At 39.4% G+C, this 22,004-nt stretch overlaps 1 protein-coding gene across 29 annotated transcripts in view; it reads right to left on the bottom strand.

Moving 5' to 3' along the window:
- MPDZ (multiple PDZ domain crumbs cell polarity complex component) overlaps positions 1–22,004 on the bottom strand; it is a 98,648-nt gene that overhangs the window by 18,828 nt on the left and 57,816 nt on the right. For 9 of the 29 annotated variants that reach the window (XM_063321459.1, XM_063321458.1, XM_063321473.1 and 6 more), the window contains 12 exons: positions 16,118–16,222; positions 15,219–15,314; positions 13,619–13,796; positions 11,384–11,494; positions 10,774–10,857; positions 8,031–8,132; positions 6,758–6,829; positions 3,884–4,046; positions 3,089–3,285; positions 933–1,024; positions 571–661; positions 146–226 (listed from right to left, as the gene is read on the bottom strand). In XM_063321459.1, the coding sequence (XP_063177529.1) occupies positions 146–226; positions 571–661; positions 933–1,024; positions 3,089–3,285; positions 3,884–4,046; positions 6,758–6,829; positions 8,031–8,132; positions 10,774–10,857; positions 11,384–11,494; positions 13,619–13,796; positions 15,219–15,314; positions 16,118–16,222 (1,372 nt within the window). The remainder of the gene's footprint in view (positions 1–145; positions 227–570; positions 662–932; positions 1,025–3,088; positions 3,286–3,883; positions 4,047–6,757; positions 6,830–8,030; positions 8,133–10,773; positions 10,858–11,383; positions 11,495–13,618; positions 13,797–15,218; positions 15,315–16,117; positions 16,223–22,004) is intronic. The other 20 variants (XM_063321472.1, XM_063321474.1, XM_063321488.1 and 17 more) reach the window with 9 other exon arrangements.

Raw genomic sequence — 22,004 nt, 5'->3', positions numbered from 1 at the left:
ACAAATAGGAAGAGAAGACCTCTAGAAATCTCTATCCTGACTTACAGTAAGAGACAGTTTGTTTGCTGTAAGAGGGACTCCATTACAAAAATGCAAGCTAGCAAATACAAATATGGCTGATGTAAATTTAATTTTCAGCACATACCTTAGGGAGTTCCACATACTGAATGTTTTTACATGAACTGAAGTCAGAAAGAGGACTGGAGTTTGCACCACTGATATCAATCTAATAGAAAATGAAAACATAACCATCAGCAACTATATTCAACATTTTGCATCAAAATAAAGTGGTGCACAAGCCTTTAAAGTGGGTATGATCATTTTCTGGATTCCTTTAAACTGCTATACCTATTCACAAGAATGTTAGATTTACTTCATAGTTTAGATGAACATAAAATAAACCAGAATTGAGCACAGATGTATTAAGTTTAGCAGCTTTACTAACATCTCATTTGTTTTTCCCTTGGATAACTTTTTCTTTTGTAGTAATTGCTATGCAGGGAGGGCGCTCATCTATCCAGAACAATGTTAGTATCTCAGTGAAATGAGAAAAACAAGAAATTACTTTACCTCTTGATGTTGAAGTGTCCCTGAAGTACAATGTGAACCCTCTACTGACTTTGCAGGGCAAACAGCCATCTGATTTACTGCATCTTTACTTCTACAATAGATTCAGTTAAAGTACGTAGTAATCACGTAGTAATACAGCACCATATTTCTTAGAACAAGTTTAAGTCTAATGCTTTCTTTTACTTCATTTTTGGCACTCACAATGCAAATACCAAACCAGAAAACTCAAGACATATTTAACAACTACTAAGAACTGGGTTCAAAAGCACATCTACCTTACCAAAATGAAAACAGAAACACTCTGCAAAACTTGAGCATATTAAAAATAAACTTTTTTAAAGAAACCTGTAACCAGAACTTACCTGATAAAGATTATTTTTACTTTAGATGGTGCACATTTGATTATTGAGGAAGCATTCTGATGAGTCCTTCCATAGAGTATTTGCCCATTTATCTATATAAAGGAAGGTCGCAATTATTTCTCAAAATATTTTAATTCCCTTAAAGTAATTTTTAAGCCTTAAAAAAAACCATTATCCCACCTCACTGGCTAAAGCAGAAGTTGTATTAAAATAACAGAGTATGTTGTGTCCTGCTTTTATTCCCTTCTTCCAGTAAAAAGTTCCTTATAGTTTGATTTCAGACTAACACTGTCACTGTGCTACAAATGTCATTCTCCGAGTTATACTGCATTGACTTGGCACATCATCTATTTCCACTTGCCATCGATCACCTCATGACTGATGTGGTGATAAAGCAGGGCCATGGGAAATTCTAACCATAACAAATAAATGAATCGCTTATATCCAGACGCGAGATTACTATTATTTATCGAACCTCAGCTCTGAGACAGGTACTTTATACACAGGAGTGTGAACACTGGCGCATTTACAATCTGAAGATTTGACCGGACAATCATTGTGCTCATTTGGCAGAGCAAACTCACTGGATCCCCTTGAAGTTCCTATGATTCAGATATGATGGAGGTATCAGTGTGAATGTGCAGAATAATTTTGGTCACACTTTATTAATTGCATTTGTTCTTGGAAATGAAAAACTACAGCGCAGAAGTTCACACTAAGAAAGGGGAAATGACTGGAAAACACAAAGGGAAAACAATGCAACACACACTGAGGTAGTACCAATATAAACACAGAAGCTAAGCAGAGACGCAGCAACAGTGAGCAACAGATGCAAAACATAGAAATGAGGGTTCAGCATAACAGCAACCCCTCAGCTCCCATGCAGGCAGTGACCACCAGGCATGGTCACAGGGATACTGAGCCCTATCATTTACACTGGAGGTGACAATCCAGATGCAGCACTGCTTCCAGCGTTTGTGATCGGCTTGTGAAAAAACACAGTCAGGTTATCAGCTAGAGATGGGGCATGGCCCACCACAGCTGATGGACAGCTACTCGGGAACGTAGGGAACAAGCTCAGATGTCTCCTCTCAGAAGAGGTGAGACAATCTCTTGGCATCAGTTTGCAGGTTTACAGCGTGCACAGTAAGCAAGAAACTACATGAGAGCAGACTCAGACAGATGTGTTGCAATGTGTTCTGAGGATACTCAGCATCTGCAACATCAAGGTTTTAAAAACAGACGTTTTAAATGATTCAAGAAAACAGTCTAGCACGTAACAACAGACTCTGCAACTAACAGGTCCCCCCCCGAGACTAGGTCCACGGTGCCACAAATCCCTTAGTTTCTCTCCTAGTCTGCAACTGCCAACCTACATTGTTTACTCTCTCAGTGTCTCCCTCAAGCTTTGTTCAGTCTCACCACTCCTTCCCTGTACCATCTCCCCAGTTGCATCCTCAAACACCTCCACATACAGTTTTGAAGTTACACAAAGCATCTCTGCTATCAGAAAGAATGGGAAAACCTATAGCACAGAATATGTCTGCAAGTATCATCAACTGAACTGTGGTAATATAAAAATATATCTTATGCTCATATACATATTGGGAATGTTAGCTGCACATTCAGTGGTTGGGTCCCTCCACCAAAATCACTAGAAAACTGCCCGAATGTGTCATGACATAAAGGTTCGTAATACAGATGGATCTGTTTCTGTTTCCCCAATTTAATTTCCATTTTATATGTTACACAACATAAAATATTCTGATATTATCACACTTCCAGTAGACAGAGAAGCAATTAGAAAGTCTGGAGCACTCCACAGATAGATGGACTAAAGGACTTCAATATTTTCCATGGTCTGCAATGCATTGTCCTTCCATACATCTTCATAACCCAGAAACTCCTGTCATCCCCCATTTTTATCCATTTTTAATACACACACATCTTTACTTAGTACTATTATAACCAGGAAAAAAACTCCCAGCTATTTGGCATACACCAGAATTAAAATCTGGTAATATAGTGATGTCAACTGGGATAACTTGGGGATTTCAAATTCTACTGAAGAACACCTATATTGCAGCAAGAATCTAATATGTTACTGCATTTTGAGTCACTATGTTTAGGTTTCAGTATAAATTGCAAAAACTCACCTCGAGTAACTCATCTGCAATCTGTAACCTGCCATCTTTGCCAGCTGCTCCATTTGGATCAATTCCCACTATAAAGACACTCATTCGGGATCGGTCTTTGTTACCAGCAAGACTAAGTCCCAGACCTGTCCTTCCTTTTTCCAGCTCAATCATGTGTAGCTCTCCCGGTAGATTTCCATAGCGCTGCACGATCTTTTCTAAATGTAAAATTTTGGGCAGCAGAGGAGGGATTTACATTAGAAAGTTTTACAAGTCACCTAGACAGTCAAGATCAGTGTCCAGTGGGCAGTATCTGACAGAAGAATCCCAAACTGGATGAGAAAATTTTAACTGTATATCAAACTTTCTTTTAAGCTAAGCCTCAGGTGATTTATAACAGCATTTCTAGTTCCATGTTTTCCTTCTAACTTCATAAAACATTAAAACTTCTTTTAAAAAATAAGAGACTTTTCACACATAAAAGCATTTATCTTCCCTCTGGTAACACCTTCAGGTAACAGAAGCTATCACAGTAATCAGTGTCATCAGTTGCCTAGAGTACACTGAAAGTCTTCAAGTAGTCCTACATGTGAAACAGTGAATTTGGACCACAGAGGAAAAGAGAGATGAAGAACAAATTAGTTTTATATTTCACCATGTGGATCTGACCAAGCACAACTGAAAGCTGGCAGCAACACTTAACACTCAAACCACTAAGCACATGAGGATGAAGTAGTTCAAATTGGGCCCCTCATATTTTCTGCTAGAGTGCTATTTCAACACTATTTCAAACATTATCACAAAGAATAAACTTACTCCAGCTATAACCGAACTCATCCTCCTTCTCCACATCCTCTGGGACTCTGCTAGAAGATGACTGTGCAACTTCACAGCTCATTCCTGAAAATGCTGAAGGAGGGGGCAGAGGCAAGTTACAAAGCGAAGTCTTTTCTGGCTCTAAATCGGATTGACCAAATGCCTGTGGAGAATAAGAAAAATACAGTGGCTAAGCAGACACAGAGTCTCTGTAGGGAAATTAGTATACAAAAATGTCAAATGGCAATGACTACAGCTTTGAAGTTTAAATACCAAGCAGATGGAGTTCTAAATTAATAACACGACACAGAAAGGCTGCAAGAGATCCAAGATAGAAACAAACACCAGGCAAGGTAACATCACTCCAAAATGTATTCGGAAGCAAACAGAACTCACAATAAAAGCCCAATTCAGTAAAGTTTTATGTGCCACTTCACATTTCAGAAAAGTCTCTTACAAAGATTGAAGTGATTTTTTTTTTTTAATGCCATATTTGTAAAAGACTTCTACTTAATTTTATTTTTAAAAGCTATGGCATATAATTTCTTCCTATCATATACTTTGGACACCAAATAGGAGGAAAGGACAAGGAAACAAAGAACTTGGTGCTTTCAAAAATGCCTCCAGAAAAAAGAAAATAACTGGCATATTAACTGAAAGGACAAATTAAAAACAAAATGAAACCGATGATAAGTGAAGAAATCCACAGTAACTAGACTTTTTCAGTCTTATTTACTGGTTCCCTACAAGCTGCACAGGGGAGATACAGGAGGATACAGATTAAATCACAAAGGAGAAAAATACTTTTGGTCTTGATGTATGTGGTCTACTCACATTCACAAAACGTTAAAAGTATAAACACACGACTACTGCAATATACTGGTTAAATACCCAAATCCACAACATGGCAAGCCTCCATTCAAGTCAGTTTCCCTGAGGAATATGGACTCTGATCAGGGATTTGGCTAAGTGTTTGTAATTTATATCATTTTTGATTGCTCAGAGCAAACACACAGGCAAGAAACTCATGTCCGAATATCATCATTCTGAAGCATATGCATGCCCAACAGACTTTGATACTTGGCAGATCAGCTGCTGATGTAAAAACCAAAAAAAAATAGATGAAAACCAAGTATTTTTCCAATATTAGTATTTTCAGGTGTCACCGTAGCTTCACAGCCCTGTTCTCATAATTTCAGCTTTCATTGCCTTCATTAGAAAAAGTTTGAACACAATAACTCAGATGGTGTCTCTGGGTGCCAAATACACTGGAAACAATTTCTTCATCAGGGGTAACAGTGAAACGAATAACAACACACACCCTGGAAGACTTCAATGCGCTTTAAATCTAAGGTGTTGAAAAAACTACAAAGTTACCAATTTAGTCATACCGAGATTTAAGGACAGTCCCATCTCTCAGGGATATGAGTTACCTTCATTCTCTCTATACTCCAAAGATTTAAAGAAAATGCAAATGCCCTGTTTCAGTTTCTTTATTCTGCTTCTGCTTGAAAAGAGACCTTCCTTTCATTCAGGAACTTGTTCTAGGAGCTTAACTAAGAAGTCATTAAATGTTAGAAGTGTGGGAAGTTTTAATATGGCACCCAAGCCAATCATTTTTATAAAAAACACATATAATTGCTACATAATTTTTTGTATAATTTTATCAGTCACATTGATCTGTGCTTCAAAACTAAGACAGTGCCATCCTGCTGAGATGATATCTTGCACACTAAATTTATGTAGGAATTATTTATAGTTTATGCAAATTGTACTCCAAAACATGTTACTAGTTACAGGGCAGACATAAACTTCAACTAACGCAGCAAAATTATAGCAAAGACATCATTACCCATCAGAACGAGAGTAGGATGGAAACACTACTTCATAACTTTCGAAGTGATTTTTCATAATCAAAAATTCATGTATCCGCCATAGAGAAAATTTGGTGACAGACCTCTACCTCAAGAAGGGGTGAAGAGAAGAGTAGTTCTAGAAACACTGATTTTTCAGAGTGCTTCCTAGAGTTTTAACTAGAAAGCTACATAACATACTGAAAAATGAGGAAATACAGTGTGAAGCAGACCAGATCACCAGACCTTACAGTAGTCTCTGTGTTTTAAAAACAAAATGAACATATCACTTCAATGGTACTCTTGGTGAGTGACAGTGACCAAGAACTTTGCAAAATTAAAGAAAACATGACCAAAAAAAAAAAGAACAAAAAATTGCTGTCAAGGACCTCTGGAAGAGCTATAAAGTGTGGATGTATGGCTACATCCTCAGAGATTAGTACAAACTGCAGCCACAATAATTTGGTTGACAAAAAAATGCTTCTTTCTGTACTTCTGTGCATGCATGCATAAAACTGAACAAGTCTGATGTTTAAGGAAATGCTGAAACAAAAGTAAAAGCAAGGCGCCTTTGTAAGAAGGGTAAAAAGGGTGTTACAATGCCATCTGGGCAGAGGGGACCACATCCTGCCTCCAGAACTCAGCCTGCCAAGCATGCGCTGCCAGCAGTAGAAGCTGTCCCCCACAGTTTACACACACATAAGACTTTTGCTCCCTGAATCGGGCCACACACAAAAAACCTAAAATGCTTTAACTCATGAAATACTTTTAGTGTGCCACAACACAGTATTTCATTTAAAATGCAAAGCATCAGACAGTGCATGAACCCATTTGGCTACCAGGGTCACTCTGATCAGACTAGCAAATATAAAAAATGGCAGCAAGTTTGGAGCAGTATCACTGTCAACACAGGAGGCACACGTGGAGGAAGAAGCAGTATTCCAGAAGGTATCACAGGCCATGTACAAACAAACGTACAGCACACACATGGTAGGACCCACTCACTGGAATCAAGACAAACCTTGAATGGTGTGGGAGCAAAAGGGTTAGTTGGGGAACAACGGAAGGTAACCCTAATTGGATTCGATACCTCCTACAGTAACAGAAAACAGCAATCCACATGTTACAGCACCTTTGGCAATACACAGCATTATTAATGAATTACTCATTTTCAATTACAAATTCATTTTGCTAACTGCAGCAACTTTATTAATTCCATTTATAAAGGGACAAAAATATTTAAGGGGTTATTAAGGACCCTGATTCAGCAAAGTTCCTTGCTGTACGTGAACCTTAGTTCAGCAGAAGTGACAGAGATGACAAAAGGCCATTCTTATCTCAATGCTAAAAAAGGAATTATGCAGAAACTGCAAAAACATTAAGTTTTCTCTAAAACTCTTGTGCATTTTTTTTCAGAAATACTTTTGAAAATATAGAAAATACAAGCCATTGTTTATGTTACACTTCTACTACCTTTCCTCAGAAACAAACACAGATTTCAAAAGCATGCATACAATTACACACCACATATCATATCATAAATGTTTGCTGTACATTCAATATATTTGACAACATGGGAAAATAGACAAAGGGCACAATCACTCCCAAGATGTATAACCACCTAGAAATGATTTTATGAAATCATAAATGCATGCATCTAAGAACTAAACCTTTATTTATTGTTGTGTTAGAAGTTAACTCTGTTCCCAATCTGAATAACATGCAGTAACCACTAACCACAAAAAAAAAAAAATCTGTTTTCATATTTCCAAAGATGTCAGCATCCTGTTCATTGTGCATTAAAAGAATTTTCATGAAGCAAAGGGAAAATATTCTCAGCACCATAAAATGAAAGCTGCTAACGTGGGGTTTTTTCATGCAAAAAGAAAGAGGAGATATCAAAGCTGGAACATCCTTACCACATAAAAAGAAAATGAAGTGCATAGCAGCAAAACACCTCATACTGATGAGAGAGTTACACTCAGGTTAGTATTTTAACATATACCACAGGAACTGATTTTGTAATTGAGAACCTACTCCTCTGGCAGCTCTGATTAGATTAGATTTAGTGGTTACAATTAATGGAGCTGGCATTTTTTAACTTCTTCCAAACTCTTCTACGTGTGTGCGTGTCTGTGTCTTTTTAATTCACCACACAGAATTTCCACTCTCATCAGCACAATATTTTACCCAAATTGTTATAAAATAATTTAAGTGAAGAAAGACACTAATGGCAAAGAAGCATACATATGATGTTCGGTGAGTCAAAAGCAGACAGTGTGTTATCATCCAACCTTGTTAGTGTTGAACTGAGAAGAATCAGCAAATGGGTTAGTGCTGCTGAAGACAGCTGGCCTACAGAAAAGACTGTTCTGCGACAAAGGCAGGGAAGGGTTCTAAAAGGAAAACATAATAGAAACTAAGGAAAAACGTTTTTAAATTAACCCTCTGTGACTCATGAAACAAAATTACTTATTAGCAGCCTGTGCTAATCAAACAAGGTCCACTCCCCGCACTTTGCTACAGACATGTGAAGGTAAGCAAAAGTGTATTTGCCCTGTGTTTGTATCGGCTATATTTAGCAGAGCATAGAGGAAGCACCGATCCTCATACCTGTTCTAGCCCACAAAGTGCATGAAAGTGCAGAACTCAGCAGCATGAACAATAGAAAATTTACTTGCTGTGATATTTGTACAATTTTGTTCAAGCATCTCAGCATATGGATACTCTTACACATTAGTTAGTTATAAAATTGTGGATTTCTGGATTAGAATAAACACAATTCTTTGTAATAATGTAACAGCGTTAGTTTTATTTTGAAAACCACAGATTAATTCTCATAATTTGATTCACCTCTTGTGGTAACACACTCACTGCATTCGCAAAAGAGAAGGTTTAGTAACATTAGGCATCTCTAAGCAGAATTCATATCTAAGAATAAATTTTACAGATCACTTTGTGTGTGCATACATCTATAATTTTCTGAGTGTATAGTTTAATGAAACTGAATTCTCTGGTCTCCTCCTTAAACAACACAAGGTACTTCCTTATTATTATTTAACACAAAAAGAGTTTTCATACTTAGACAAAATTAAAGGATGTATTTTGATCATTTATATTCCTTATGCAGTTTTTGTATTGTAATCTATTTTGAGATCAGAACCTTTTTAATAAAGAGGGAACAGCTCTGATTTTGCATAGTATGTTGGAAATACTGTTCAATATATAGAAAAGTAATTTCTGTACTAGGGGCATCCGTCTGGCAATTGCCTAAATGTCTTAGAGCTGTAAGTTTAACAGTGCCAGAAAATAAGCAGCATAGTAACTGGAAAGGAATGTGAAAAGCTCGCAGCATCAACTGATACATTTATATCACGGCAATTTAATAGAGATACCTGTTGCTGTTTAAAATTTTCTTAAAGCATTTTTCGTTTTTTAAATGCTTCTGAAAATAAAAAATGCATCCCTAAACATTTATTTTCAAATATTCTTTTGCAAAACAAAAGTGAAGTAATTTGGTAAGACAACGTATGTCTTGGTTCTACAGTATCTTCAGCAATGAGAAAGCAGTGCTGTGCATGAACAAGATTTCTCCACTGGTGAGTCACTGAAAGTCAACAGGCAGTTTCCCTACAGTAAAAGACGATCTTCTGTTTACACATGCGATTCACATTTGATTTTGTCTTTTATAAAGAAAAGTTTGGGAAAAGTAATTTGCCAGTGTAATGATCCTATTACACTTTAACCATTACATTTGTCATCAGCATAAAATTTTAAATTGTATCTTGATAAAATTTTAAGCAACTAAAATATTCATCACAAACATTTTGCATATAAACAGTGAAATCCTAGTAAAAGAGAAAACAAAAGATCAGCCACAATAATTCAAAATCCTGCCTTTTGTATTTTAGGCACAGCACCTAAAATACTAATGCTAGCTCAAATTCTAATTCATGCAACAGCATTGTATTAATATGGACTGACTACCGTGCGTGATAAAATATGGATCATTTGAGTTTGCTTAAACAGTTGGGTTTAGCATGCACAGTCTAGGACAAGAAAAGCAAGTGTTAAAATAACAGGTATTTTTCCTTTTACTGTTGTTTTTTTTTTTCCAAAACTAGTTCTAAAATAACAGCATTTGTTTTACCCTCTTTTTTTTATTTTTTATTTTTTCAACTAACTTGTAGTCAGCATTTGCTAAGGTATCTTGTGGTCCAGGGTGCTAAGGTATCAGAAACTAGCTATCATTTCTTTTAGCACAATGCTTTAACCCTACAAATTATCTGGGATGATAACCATGGTGATAGACTAATTGTTACTCAGAAATACCCAAAGCAGTAGTAGTATGAAAACACGGATTGGATGGATAACTGCTTGCTAGCAAAACTATCAACCGGCTTTTCACAGCCTATTTGCATTATTTGAGTTATTCTGGAGTACACTTAGGATCTCTTTAACTACTAGAACAGCCTGAATGAAAAAAACAAAGGGGAAGAAACCTACTCATTAGTAACATGTCACTTGAAACTGACTGCCTTGCTAAATACACAGCAGTACCATATTAAATATAGCTACTGTGTGCAGGCAGAGCTAGCTATCTGGGTGACTGCACATGAATGAAGGCAGGAAATTCCCTTATAAGATCTTATTATAAAGTACAGATGCAAGTTTCAAAAGATGAAAACAATAAATATAATGCCATTTACAAAGATCACAACACAACGTGTACAGTAAGAGCATTTGCAGTGTTTCTGCTTACAGAGAAACAAGGGTTTGTTAATAAACAGTCAAGAAATAACCAAAAAGCTTAATAATTGGAAAATAAAGAGAACAAAGAACTACACTTAAAAATAGCAAAGGAGCATTCTCTAAAGAAAATTAAGTTGTGATAAAGTAATGGCATTCCCATCCCAAACTGTCCTAAACATTCAGCAGCGGCAATCTTGTTCACATCACAGCAAATGCAAAAGCCTTACTTTAGTAGCTTGAGCATCAATAACCATCATTCAATAGAGCTTTTTCATGCAACTTTACCTTAGATGACTGACGATAAAATGGGTTAGTAGTTTTCTGCCCACAGGGAGCAGAAGCTGAAGAAGGGTTATAAAGAGACTCTGGCTGGGGAACAAGAGTTATGAGACAACTAGTAAATAAACGTGCAGCTTACACAGACTCTACAATGAGGAAGTTTAGTTTCTAGTGATGCAAGCAACTTATATTAAAGCTCAGTAGCTTTTATCTGCAATGTCCATGCAGCTTAGTGACGGAAAACCTCCATGTACTTCTAGGTCCTTTCATTAATGTCCAATGAATTTTTAACAGGTGCTGTATTTCTGCATGCGCTCCTCAGACATGCTGTCAATCTCTAAGAGCTGGTTTTAATTAGATTCCTACTCTGCCCCCCAACAAATTATCTTTCTTGAGGCTTTTCAAAATAGTTTGAGGACGGCGTGCTGGAGGGTAATTCCAAATCCAAATCGATTTCATTCTAAATGGAAATAATACTTAAATCAAATCTTTGTTCCTAAAATAGCTGAGACGGAACTTTCAGGATTAAATATCCCATTCCCAAACACCACCACCTTGAATATTTGTTTCATCTATTACTACGCATTACATCTCTTTTCATATTCTTTATGCTTACCTTTGGTCTGCTTATAATGCTCTGTACCATAAAGACTACAGGATTGCCTGCCTTCCGTATGGCTTCCACAGCTTGTTCATGGCTGGCATCTCTGAGGTCAATTCCATCCACCTGTAATTGGAAGACCTCATCTTAACGTTGCAAGAAGCTACAAGAACCAGGAGTCAGCTTTGGGTTCTGGTTAGGGAACTTTGACTAAAACCTAAGTCCAAACCTCCATTACTGGTGGAAAGATTTCTACTGACTTGGCTTGAGGTCCCTCACACACAGGTCTGACTTCCAAGAGCACTGAAAGAACATCAAATAAATATTCTCCATGGTTTTAAAAACAGTTTTTTGAACATTCTTGGTTCGGGCTCCATTTGTTTTTCCAAAGGCAACGTAATAGAAGAGATAAGGTAATCTGAAGAGTGGTAGCGTTTGCCAAATACCACTTCCTGTAAATCCTATCTTGGAATAACCTACCTCTGAGGACTTTAACAGATTTACAAATTGAAACTTAGGTGCTGGAGGGTCTTTCATTATGGGGTATTATGCCAGCACAGTGTACATTTTTTCCCTTTCTTTTGATTCTTTTTGTTTGTTTGTTTGTTTTTTTAAAGCAAGACAAGATCAATTTTAGCTACTAGTCACTTTCCCCAGAAGTTAAATTTTTAGGTCAGAGCTGAAAAGCTTTCTCTCTTCTAGAAGAAAGCATTTATAAAGGATGGCTAAGGACAAATTTTTGCCTGGTTGCTGTTCTTCATGCCTTCATATGCATTGGTGTGTAAAACAGTTTGTCTTGCGATCCAGGTAAGAACCATATTATGGTGACGTTAGCATCAGTAAAGCATTCTCACAATGACCATAATAAAAGCTAGAAGCTAACACAGAAAGGTTATTTGTTAGTGGCAATTCTTGCACACAAAGTTATATAATGAGGATTACCCCTACCTTTTTAATTATCTAACTCAATACACTTAATCATCCAATGTAAATAAAAAGAGAAAATAAACAATCTGAGAGAGAAAATTCTAAACCTATGCGGAACTGAACAGTAACACCAAGGGTCTACAACCCTCCATGCCTGAAATACTTTCTGCACTAACAGAGAGAAAAGCCTAGATATGCCACAACTTGAGAAACTGAAATAATACATTCAGAAACAGCCACATTAACAAAACATTCGTTACTTAATTTCACTCACCCACTCCAACTTCTGCAGGCATCACTGTCAGAGACAATCGCTGCATTCATAAAAATCCAGGTATTCAGATATAATGAATGTTTTTTAACTTTGTGGCCATCGAGCAAAATTCTACCTCCCAACTTGTTATGCACTAGAAACTCTTCCATCCTGTTTTAGAAACTGCTACCTATGTTAATACCTATGTTATTTCAAGAGCCTTTATATGAATCTTGAAGCAGACAGTAAACTGCAGTTTGAGTACCACCACGTAAAGCAAGCCCAGTCTGATCCAGGGGAAGAATCACCACCTCTATCACCCTGCTTGTTATACTCTTACTGATGGACCGTCAGCAAAGGACATCCAGCAAGGTTAAGAGGAATGAGGTTCTTAATGGCCTGCCACTGGAGAGAGGGTAATGTATGACGTACAGTCATCACAGGAAAGATACATTCCTTTCAGTACACTCACTCCTCTTTAAGCGAGAAAGCAGAAGTGGCTGCATGAGCGCAGAAGTGGCTGCATGAGCACAGAAGAGAAATCTAGACAAATTCCTCCCTGCAACACCATTGGCTACCCTATCCTCAGGCATGAGCATAATGCTCAACTTTCTTCATATCAAATCCAGCCTTCTTCATGTCAGCAGGAAGAAAAAGTCTCCCTTAATTCCTGCACAAGAATAATGTGATCTGATTAAGATTTAAGAAGGAAATAAGCTTGATGGTTATTTGCACTCTTTCCTCTTCAGTGGGCATTTCTGTTGCTATCCAATATGCAAAGGTAAAACCTTTTAGCTTCACCAAGCAAGCTTTTTCCTACACATGCTGACTTTAAAACAGGCAGGTAGAACTGCCGGCTTTATAGACCAGTGCTCACAGTGTCAGTCATCTATGCTTTAGGTTGTACACTGAAAGCTGTCTGCACACAAACGTTAGTGGATGGTACTACACTGTATGGCTCAAGTAGTGCCAGCTGGAGTAATTACACAGCTGCTGGCTCAGGATCGCACATCCATCTCAGAGGCTCACAAGATGCTGGGGCTATGCAAGCAAACGCACTCGGCTGGTACCTCCACGATCCGATCTCCGGTTTTCAGTGTTCCATTTTTGCCAGCTGGGCTGTCTTCCAGGATGTGCTTGATAAAGATCCCTCTCATCACTTCTCCATTACTCAGGCGGCTCCCCATCCCTCGTCCTCCAACAATGCTGATTCCCAGTGACTTGCTAGGCTCTCTCCAGAGTTCAACCCTGTTGTGCCAAAACACGGACAGAAATAAATGAAAATCTGTTGTGATTATGACAATACTGCACACTGAACACACCTAGATTTGCGCAATGGTTTAAAAACATTCAGAAATAACTCCACCTTGGGAAGTTTTGCTTTTCATAGAATCACAGAATTGTCAGGGTTGGAAGGGACCTTAAAAATCATCTAGTTCCAATGCCCCTGCCACGGGCAGGGACACCTCCCACTAGATCAGGTTGCTCAGAGCCCCATCCAGCCTGGCTTTAAAAACTTCCAGGGACGGGGCTTCCACCACCTCTCTGGGCAACCTGTTCCAGTGTCTCACCACCCTCATGGTAAAGAGCTTCTTCCTAACGTCCAATCTGAATCGACCTATCTCTAGTTTTAATCCATTCCCTCCAGGCCTACCATTACCCGACATCCTAAAAAGTCCCTCACCAGCTTTCTTGTAGGCTGCCTTAAGATACTGGTAGGCCACTATAAGGTCTCCTTGGAGCCTTCTTTTCTCCAGACTGAACAACCCCAACTCCCTCAGTCTGTCTTCACAGGAGAGGTGCTCCAGCCCTCTGATCATCCTCGTGGCCCTTCTCTGGACACGCTCCAGCATGTCCACATCTCTCTTGTAGTAGAGGCTCCAGAATTGGACGCAGTACTCCAGGTGGGGCCTCACGAGAGTGGAGTAGAGGGGGAGAATCACCTCCCTCGACCTGCTGCCCACGCTTCTCCTGATGCAGCCCAGGCTCATGTTGAGCCGCTCATCCACCAGCACCCCCAAGTCCTTTTCTTCAGGGCTGCTCTCAAGCCAGTCACTGCCCAGCCTATATCGGTGCTTGGGATTGCCCTGGCCCAGATGGAGGTCTTGTTGGACTTCACGAGTTTGGCATGGGCCCACCTCTCCAGCCTGTCAAGGTCCCTCTGGATGGCAACCTTTCCCTCCAGTGTGTCAGCTGCCCCACACAGCTTGGTGTTGTCTGCAGACTCGCTGAGGGTGCACTCAATGCCACTGTCCATATCACTGACAAAGATGTTAAACAAGACCGGTCCCAGTACTGATCCTTGAGGAACTCCACTTTTCAGTGGGAGTTATCTCCTGAATTGCTCAGAAAGTCTGTAATTCTGTCTACTGTTGTTCTCTTTATTTTGGATTCTAATCAAAACTTTAAATCCTTCTCTTCATCTCTTCTTACTGGCTCCCAGAGAGTCAGCCTATAAAGATAAATTACTAAAGCAATCAAGATACTGCTAGATTGCATGGATTTAGTCCAATGGCAGTAAAAATCAACAGCAAATTACTCCTGCAATGTACAATATATGTAAGTGCAGCAATTCTGTTGTTTTCTTACTCCTCTTAAAATATATTACAGGTTTCAAAATTTTTCCATTTCAAATGAGATTTTATACTGTGCAACTAGATCTGCACTTACTTTCTGGGCTGGTTCCAATTACTAAAAGCTGCATTTTGGAGTTCACTTTCTTCTCCCTCCCCTTCTTCACGTTCTGGAAGCTCTGGAAGTTCCCTGCTAATGAACAGGAACATGCAATTAATTTTTAAAGAACCCACATAATCACTAGATTTCACTGCAAAATTTCATGTATTGGATCACCCTGCCAGCATTAGAATTTGTACACAGGATTTGTGTAAGGGACATCTTTTTCAGACGTCTGTTGGAACGCATATTGTGTTTGGAGATTCCCTGTCCACTTGTCTCTGCAATTAAGTTGCTACTGGTTGACAACCACAGAATAAAAGACTCTATATTTTGAAACTATAACCAAATCAAAGTTGAAGGTAATTACTTATTGTTTCCAAAATGAATTAACAGCAGTATTCAAAAACAGTTACTGCTTTTGGTGATTAATTTCAAGAGAACAGAAATTATTAGTCACTTTGAGTATTTTGGCCTGTAACTGTAATAAGTATTTGTAACTCAAGGAAAAGGACAGCATAATTCATTCCTTCCAGTATACATTCTGAAAAGACCATCAATGCCAAATTCTTGTGCTGGAGGCAGTGAGTATTTGTGGCGATACCTAAATCAAATCCCATGGTATTAAGAGAAGTTTAGGAAGAGGCAGCACTCAATCTCCTTTTTGGTACATCCAACAACTATAAAACAGCCTTAAAAATGTCAGAAAAATTTGCTAGCCAAAACAAAAACTGTATTCTGAACAGCTTTCTATTGTAATGGCTCCTGGTCTGAAGAAAATCATCCACCTTTCAGCTCTTCTAAAATAAAACCTATCTTTCTGAACTGTGCAAAGTGTATGGAAAGAGTTACCTCTAAGAGCCCCACGGGAGAAAACAGTAGGTCTTTTGACTCACCTGACAGTATGTGAAGCAAAAAGTTCAAGTGGCACAGCTCCCTCTGCCTGTTGTCCCAAACTGGCCCTGTACTCGTCTAAATTTTCTGCTGGCACATACGTAATACTGCAATAAAATGGGACATGATTAAAGTAACATGAGGACCACTGGTCCTGCCTTTGGTGGGTGTGAGGAATGGATATGAGGAAGCCACTCAAGACCAATTCATATAGTTATTGACTTGAAAGCCACAATGCTGGTACATTGAGAATAAGGGGTTATACGAATCCTTTGTGACTTTGCAACAAACATGCATTTATGGTCAAATGAGGCAGCTGACCAGCACATGATTTTGTGAGGGCTGGCCACTCCATTTTAAGTAAATGGTGGTTGAACAATGACGAGAGTGTAATAGAGTGAATCCAGCTTCAGTTAAAACAGAGATTCCTCGTGCAAAGATGAACACTGAAGGATCTATGACGTGTGAAGCACCATTACCATCCTAAATACTGGCTGAAAATGCTTCTGGAACTTGGTCTGCAAGAGGTTTTGTGCTTTCCTGGGCGGTTTTGTATCTATTTTAGGTTTCTATCCTTTTGGTGAAAAATACTGCACGGGTTTCAACACACAAATGTGTTACAGTTACAGCACACCATCTATGCTGCAGGGAGCAATCCCCTGCTCAACTCCCTCCTCCACCGCTTCACGCACTTCCAGCCAGCTTGGGATAGTCAGACTGCCATGTCAAATGACATGCGGACTCCTGAAGCCCTGGTGCAAGCCAATCATGTTTGAATGCCAGAAGAAGAAATGGCCCAATAGACTGGGAGGAGGAAATGAAGAGAAGAAAAAAAGATTAAGGCATGACAAATATTTGTTAAGAAAATTCCCTCTAAAGGCAAAAGGACACCATTGCTAAACAGAGCTACTTAGACAGTCCTCCTTTAATGATGCTTTGTCTTCTTAAAAACCTTTAGTTGTTCAATAAGCAGCCTGGCTATCAGATCCAGGACCGCCAAGAAGTAAGTCTAATGGAAAAAGAACAGACAAAAAAGGGCTGTCCTCCCATTCATCTCATGGTTAAAAGAAATATGAACATATTTCCCCACAGAACAGACATGGGGGGACAAAAAAAATCTTGACCACTTCACATGGACATATAACCTGCCGAGGAGAGACTCCTTCAGCCCTGAGTCTCTCACTTGGAGTCCTCTCCTGTCCATCACTCCCTCCTTGGAATCCTCTTCTGTCTCTCACTCTCTGACTTCCATTGGTTCCCCCTCTCATTCGTTTTCTGATGAATACAGCAAGCAGCAGAAGAAAGAGCAAACAAACTCTTATATGACTAATGCTGTCTGTCCAAAACACTCTACCAAAATTGCTGGTATGTGAACTATTACAGGAACCTGACCCCTACAAATCAATGGGCCCTAATGCTATCCACCTGAGGGTGTAAAGAGAGCTGGCTGACGTCATTGTGAGGCTGCTCTCCATAACCTTCAAGAAATTGTGGGGATTAGGGGACGTCACAGAAGACTGGAAAAAGGCACTCCCATCTACAAGAAGGGCTTAAAGGAGGATCCAGGAAATTATAGGCTAATCAGTCCTTGAGAAAGTTATGGAACAAATCCTCCTGGGGGCTATCACAAGTCAAATGAAACACGTAATTGGAAAAAAACAGCACGGATTCACCCAGGGCAAATCGTGCTTGACAAATCTGATCACCTTCTACAACAAAGTAACCTGATGGGTTGATGTGGGGTGAGCAGTGGACGTTGTCTTCCTGGATTTCCTCCAAGCCTCCAAGGCTTTCGACACGGTTCCCCACAGCCTCCTCCTACAGAAACTTAGGCGTTACGGTCTAGACAAGTGGTCTGTGCAAGGGTAAGGAACTGGTCACTGAGGGTGGTGGTAAATAGCTCCTTTTCAAACTGGCAATCTGTCACAAGTGGGGTCCCCCAGAGATTGATACTGGGCCCAACACTGTTTAGTATCTTCATAAGTGATCTGGATGATGGGATCAAGTGTACCCTGAATGAAGTTTGCTGATGATACCAAACTGAGTGGGGAAGCAGACACTTGGGAAGGGAGAGCCACCCTGCAGGGAAACCTGGATAAGTTGTAAGAGTGGGCTAACAAGAACCTTGTGAAGTTCAGCAAGGACAAATATAAGGTCTTGCACCTGGGAAAACATAATCCATGAGTACTGCAAAGACTGGGATCTACCCCGCTGGGGAGCAGCTCTGTGGAAAGGGACCTGGGGATCCTGGTGGACAAGAAGCTCAATATGAGCAAACAGTGTGCTGCTGCAGCAAAGGAAGACAACAGGATGCTGAGTTGCGTCAACGAAGACATCACCAGCAGAGATAAAGAAGTCATTATCTCACTCTGCTCAAGGACTTCTCACGCCACACGTGGAATCCTGTGTTCAGTTTTGGGTCCCATTATACAAAAAAGATGTGGACAGGCTGGAAAGGGTCCAGAGAAGGGCCAGAAAGGGAAGCCTTCCATGCGAGGAAAGGCTGAGAGAACTGGGTTTGTACAGCCTTGAGAAAAGAAGGCTTAGGGGAGACCTTATCACCATGTTCCAGTATTTAAAGTGTGGCAACAAAGAAGATGAAGACTCCATTTTTACAAGGAGTCACATGGAAAAGACAAGGAGTAATGGGTACAAGTTACTCCTGGGGTGACTCTGACTGGACACAAGAGGAAAATTTATCACAATGAGAGCAATCAGCCATTGGAATAATCTCCCCAGGGAAGTCATGGATTCCCCAACATTGGACACTTTTAAGATTCAGCTGGACAGGTTGCTGGGCCACCTTGTCTAGACTGTGCTTTTGCTAATAAAGATTGGACTAGGTGATCCTTGAGAATCATCTTGCAACCTGGTAGTGTATGAAAATCACCATAAGCGCCATCTTTATTAGTCTTCTTCATCTGTGCTCAAGCATGTTCCCTACCTCCTCTCACATCTACCACATCTAGAAAAGTGCAGAAGATGATCATTAAGAAGGTGCCTAGGGTGCTGAACAGGAGGAACTCTCCAGTTCTTTTAATGGAAATTTCTACATCATCCATACTATCACCAGCTGTTTCCCTTCCTTAAATCTCCTCCCTCTTCTACCTTGGCATTTTTTCAAACACGTAAGTGTCATGTGCTTGACACAAGGCGTTTTCATTTTGAAGTGCTGGGGAGTTAACATACACTAGGGAACAAACACTCAGCAGGTCACTGACTCTTATGTGTCATTCATGAGGGCATTCCAGCACTGGGAAACACGCAAGACACACAGCAGTTATTCTGTGAAGGCCTTGCAGTGAAAGGGAGAGAAGCAAGAGGGAAAAGAGTTTTTGAAAAAAATCACTACTACTTCTCAGCCATCTCCAACTCCAAATGCATTGAACTACAGCAAAGTGCTAGTATTATGGTCACAAATCTCTGACAGGGCAAATGCTGCTGCAGAAGCACCACCCAGTAAGTCCATAAGAATACCCTGCCTCTGCAAAAGCTACAAGATGTGCAAGCTGCATTTCAATGAAAGAAAAAGTATTATTTATCCAGTTACATACATCTGTTTCATCCCAATCAAATTCATCAATTTTCACCTTATAAAAATAAGTTGGAAATAATGTATTTTCCCTTGAAAAACAGCTGCATTAAAGAAACCAGAATTGCAAGCAACCCTTCTGCTGGCTAGAAGGCTTGGACAATCTCCTGTATGCTAAACTGCAGCTGGAAGCTATTGTTCAAAGTATGGAAAGGAGAATGGCAGGCTCCTAAAAAGGAAACAGATATGCCCAGACTCAGCCTGGATAAAGACTGGTAGTAGTAGTCTTTACCTCATACTTCTGTACAACATCAGCATCAGAGATCAGCTAAGCAGGAGGTAAACCATATGCACTCCAACTTCTTGGATATCCTGTTGTTTTTCATTATACGAATGAATAACTGACATCATGCTGGGACATTCAAAAGGTATGGCTCAACGGATGCTCTCAAACAGCCTTATATGCTACTTATAAACATCTCCCAAAAGATTTCTTAGGTGGATAAGCTTCCCTTTCTGAGAATAAAAGAGGTTCACTCCCCCATTTTGAAATATGCATCTAAAATTAAGCAACTGAATCACCTAATTGATTTCCACAGATGGAGTCAAATTTAGATAGCATCACTGGGAGCTGTTACATTTTAGCTCTTTGGAAAATGACATTATTTCTATTCTAGTGCTTAACTACAGTTCTAATTGCCTGATTTTAAGTACTTAAAGGAATGTTCAGTATGTTTTTAACTGTTCATTCTTATCTGCAACTAAATTTCAATAGTGCTTCAGCTACTTCATAAATATAACACTAAATAGAACACTTACTTGCATTTTGCAAAAAAATAGCATAGAAAAGAAAACTAAACTGTATGGATCAAATGCATGAAAAGGTATGTTCTGTGTAGGAGTTCAGCTTTGTTTCTTGTTCATGATTTCCAAAGTTCAGTTAACTGCAAAGGGTTCCCTAGCTGCTCTTATTAGCTAAGCTGTGTTACCGATGTGACTGTCCTCCTCCCCTCTCTCGTTTGCATGTTGTTATTGAAATGAAAAGTTATACAAAAAAACTAGCTCTGCTGAAAATTAGTTTTAGGAAACATGTATACCAGAAAGCCATCTTTGCTAAATGGTGGTCTGTCCTTCTCCTGCCTTCTGTGACACACAGCAAGGTCAGATTGTACTAAAGACCTTGGATTTATACCTGCCAAGAGTTTTTTCCCTATTTAGTACTTCATGGGCAGACACCCCACAGTTATCAAATCCATCACTTGCTGGATCACTACTGTAGCTCACTTCTTGGAGGTCACAGTGAGGTCTGAAGATATCTAACATCATCCTGAACAGCTCAGCATGTGACTGGCCCAGAACAAGAAGGGTATTGGACATGCCTGGTCAACTCTGTTGACTTTTTGCTGTAAAGTGGAAAGAAAAGTCCACCCAGGCACCTGAACGGTTCATCTGCAAAAGGGACTGATAATTGCCTTAATATGGTCACAGGGAAGACGGAAAGAGAAACAAGTGCCAGGAAATAGGGATTAAGACACAGAAAACAGGAAAGTAAATGACTGCTCTACTATTGTGTTGTAATTCATATCTGCAAGAGAAGTTAAAGTTCAACAATTTCAAGGGAAAGTATATGCAGGGTTTAATCACTTCCTTTCTTTCACAGCTGTACGGCTTGAAGGAGAAAGTGTTATGGTTTCCTTTCTTGAGAGCTACAACCACCCTCTTTTCCCCAGAGATATGCACTAGTAATGAAAGCAGTGACAATGGAAACACCAAAGGGTGTACATAGGAAAATATCTTGTAAACACAACACTGCATGCAGTACAGAGGAACATTTATCACATGCTTGACTGAACAGCCACACAAAACCTTGAAACACCAACAAACCAAATAACAAAGTATGGAAAATGTTCAGGACAAATTACTGTCATTGACATTTAAGGTCTAACTTGAACCTTTTTATACATGAAGGAAGTAAAATGTAATTGCCACAGAAAATATGACACTGAGATTAATCCAGATATCAGTACATCGTACTCATGCCAGTTCTAGCTGTGAACCCTGTACACACACACACAGCATACGTATGTTCTCTGAGCACGTCTGCGGTGGCTGTCACAGATGAAATTTAAAAATATTAGCAATAATTTTTTAGAATACAGGCGTTTTCATTCCAGTCTGAGGAAGTATGCTCCAATCTTCAAGTTTAAAGCCATATCTATATATATACACATACACGTACATGTACACACAGAGTCATACCTTTTTTAAAATTCGATATATACACATCCACGTGTGCAGCCACACATGCATGCACACACACACACAAAGAGTATGTACCTATATCTGGATATATCCCT

This window comes from Chroicocephalus ridibundus, chromosome Z, assembly GCF_963924245.1.
Source record: "Chroicocephalus ridibundus chromosome Z, bChrRid1.1, whole genome shotgun sequence".
NCBI lineage: Eukaryota > Metazoa > Chordata > Aves > Charadriiformes > Laridae > Chroicocephalus > Chroicocephalus ridibundus.
The sequence above is the reverse complement of the archived record's forward strand: the minus strand, read 5'-3'. Positions and strand labels throughout refer to the sequence as shown.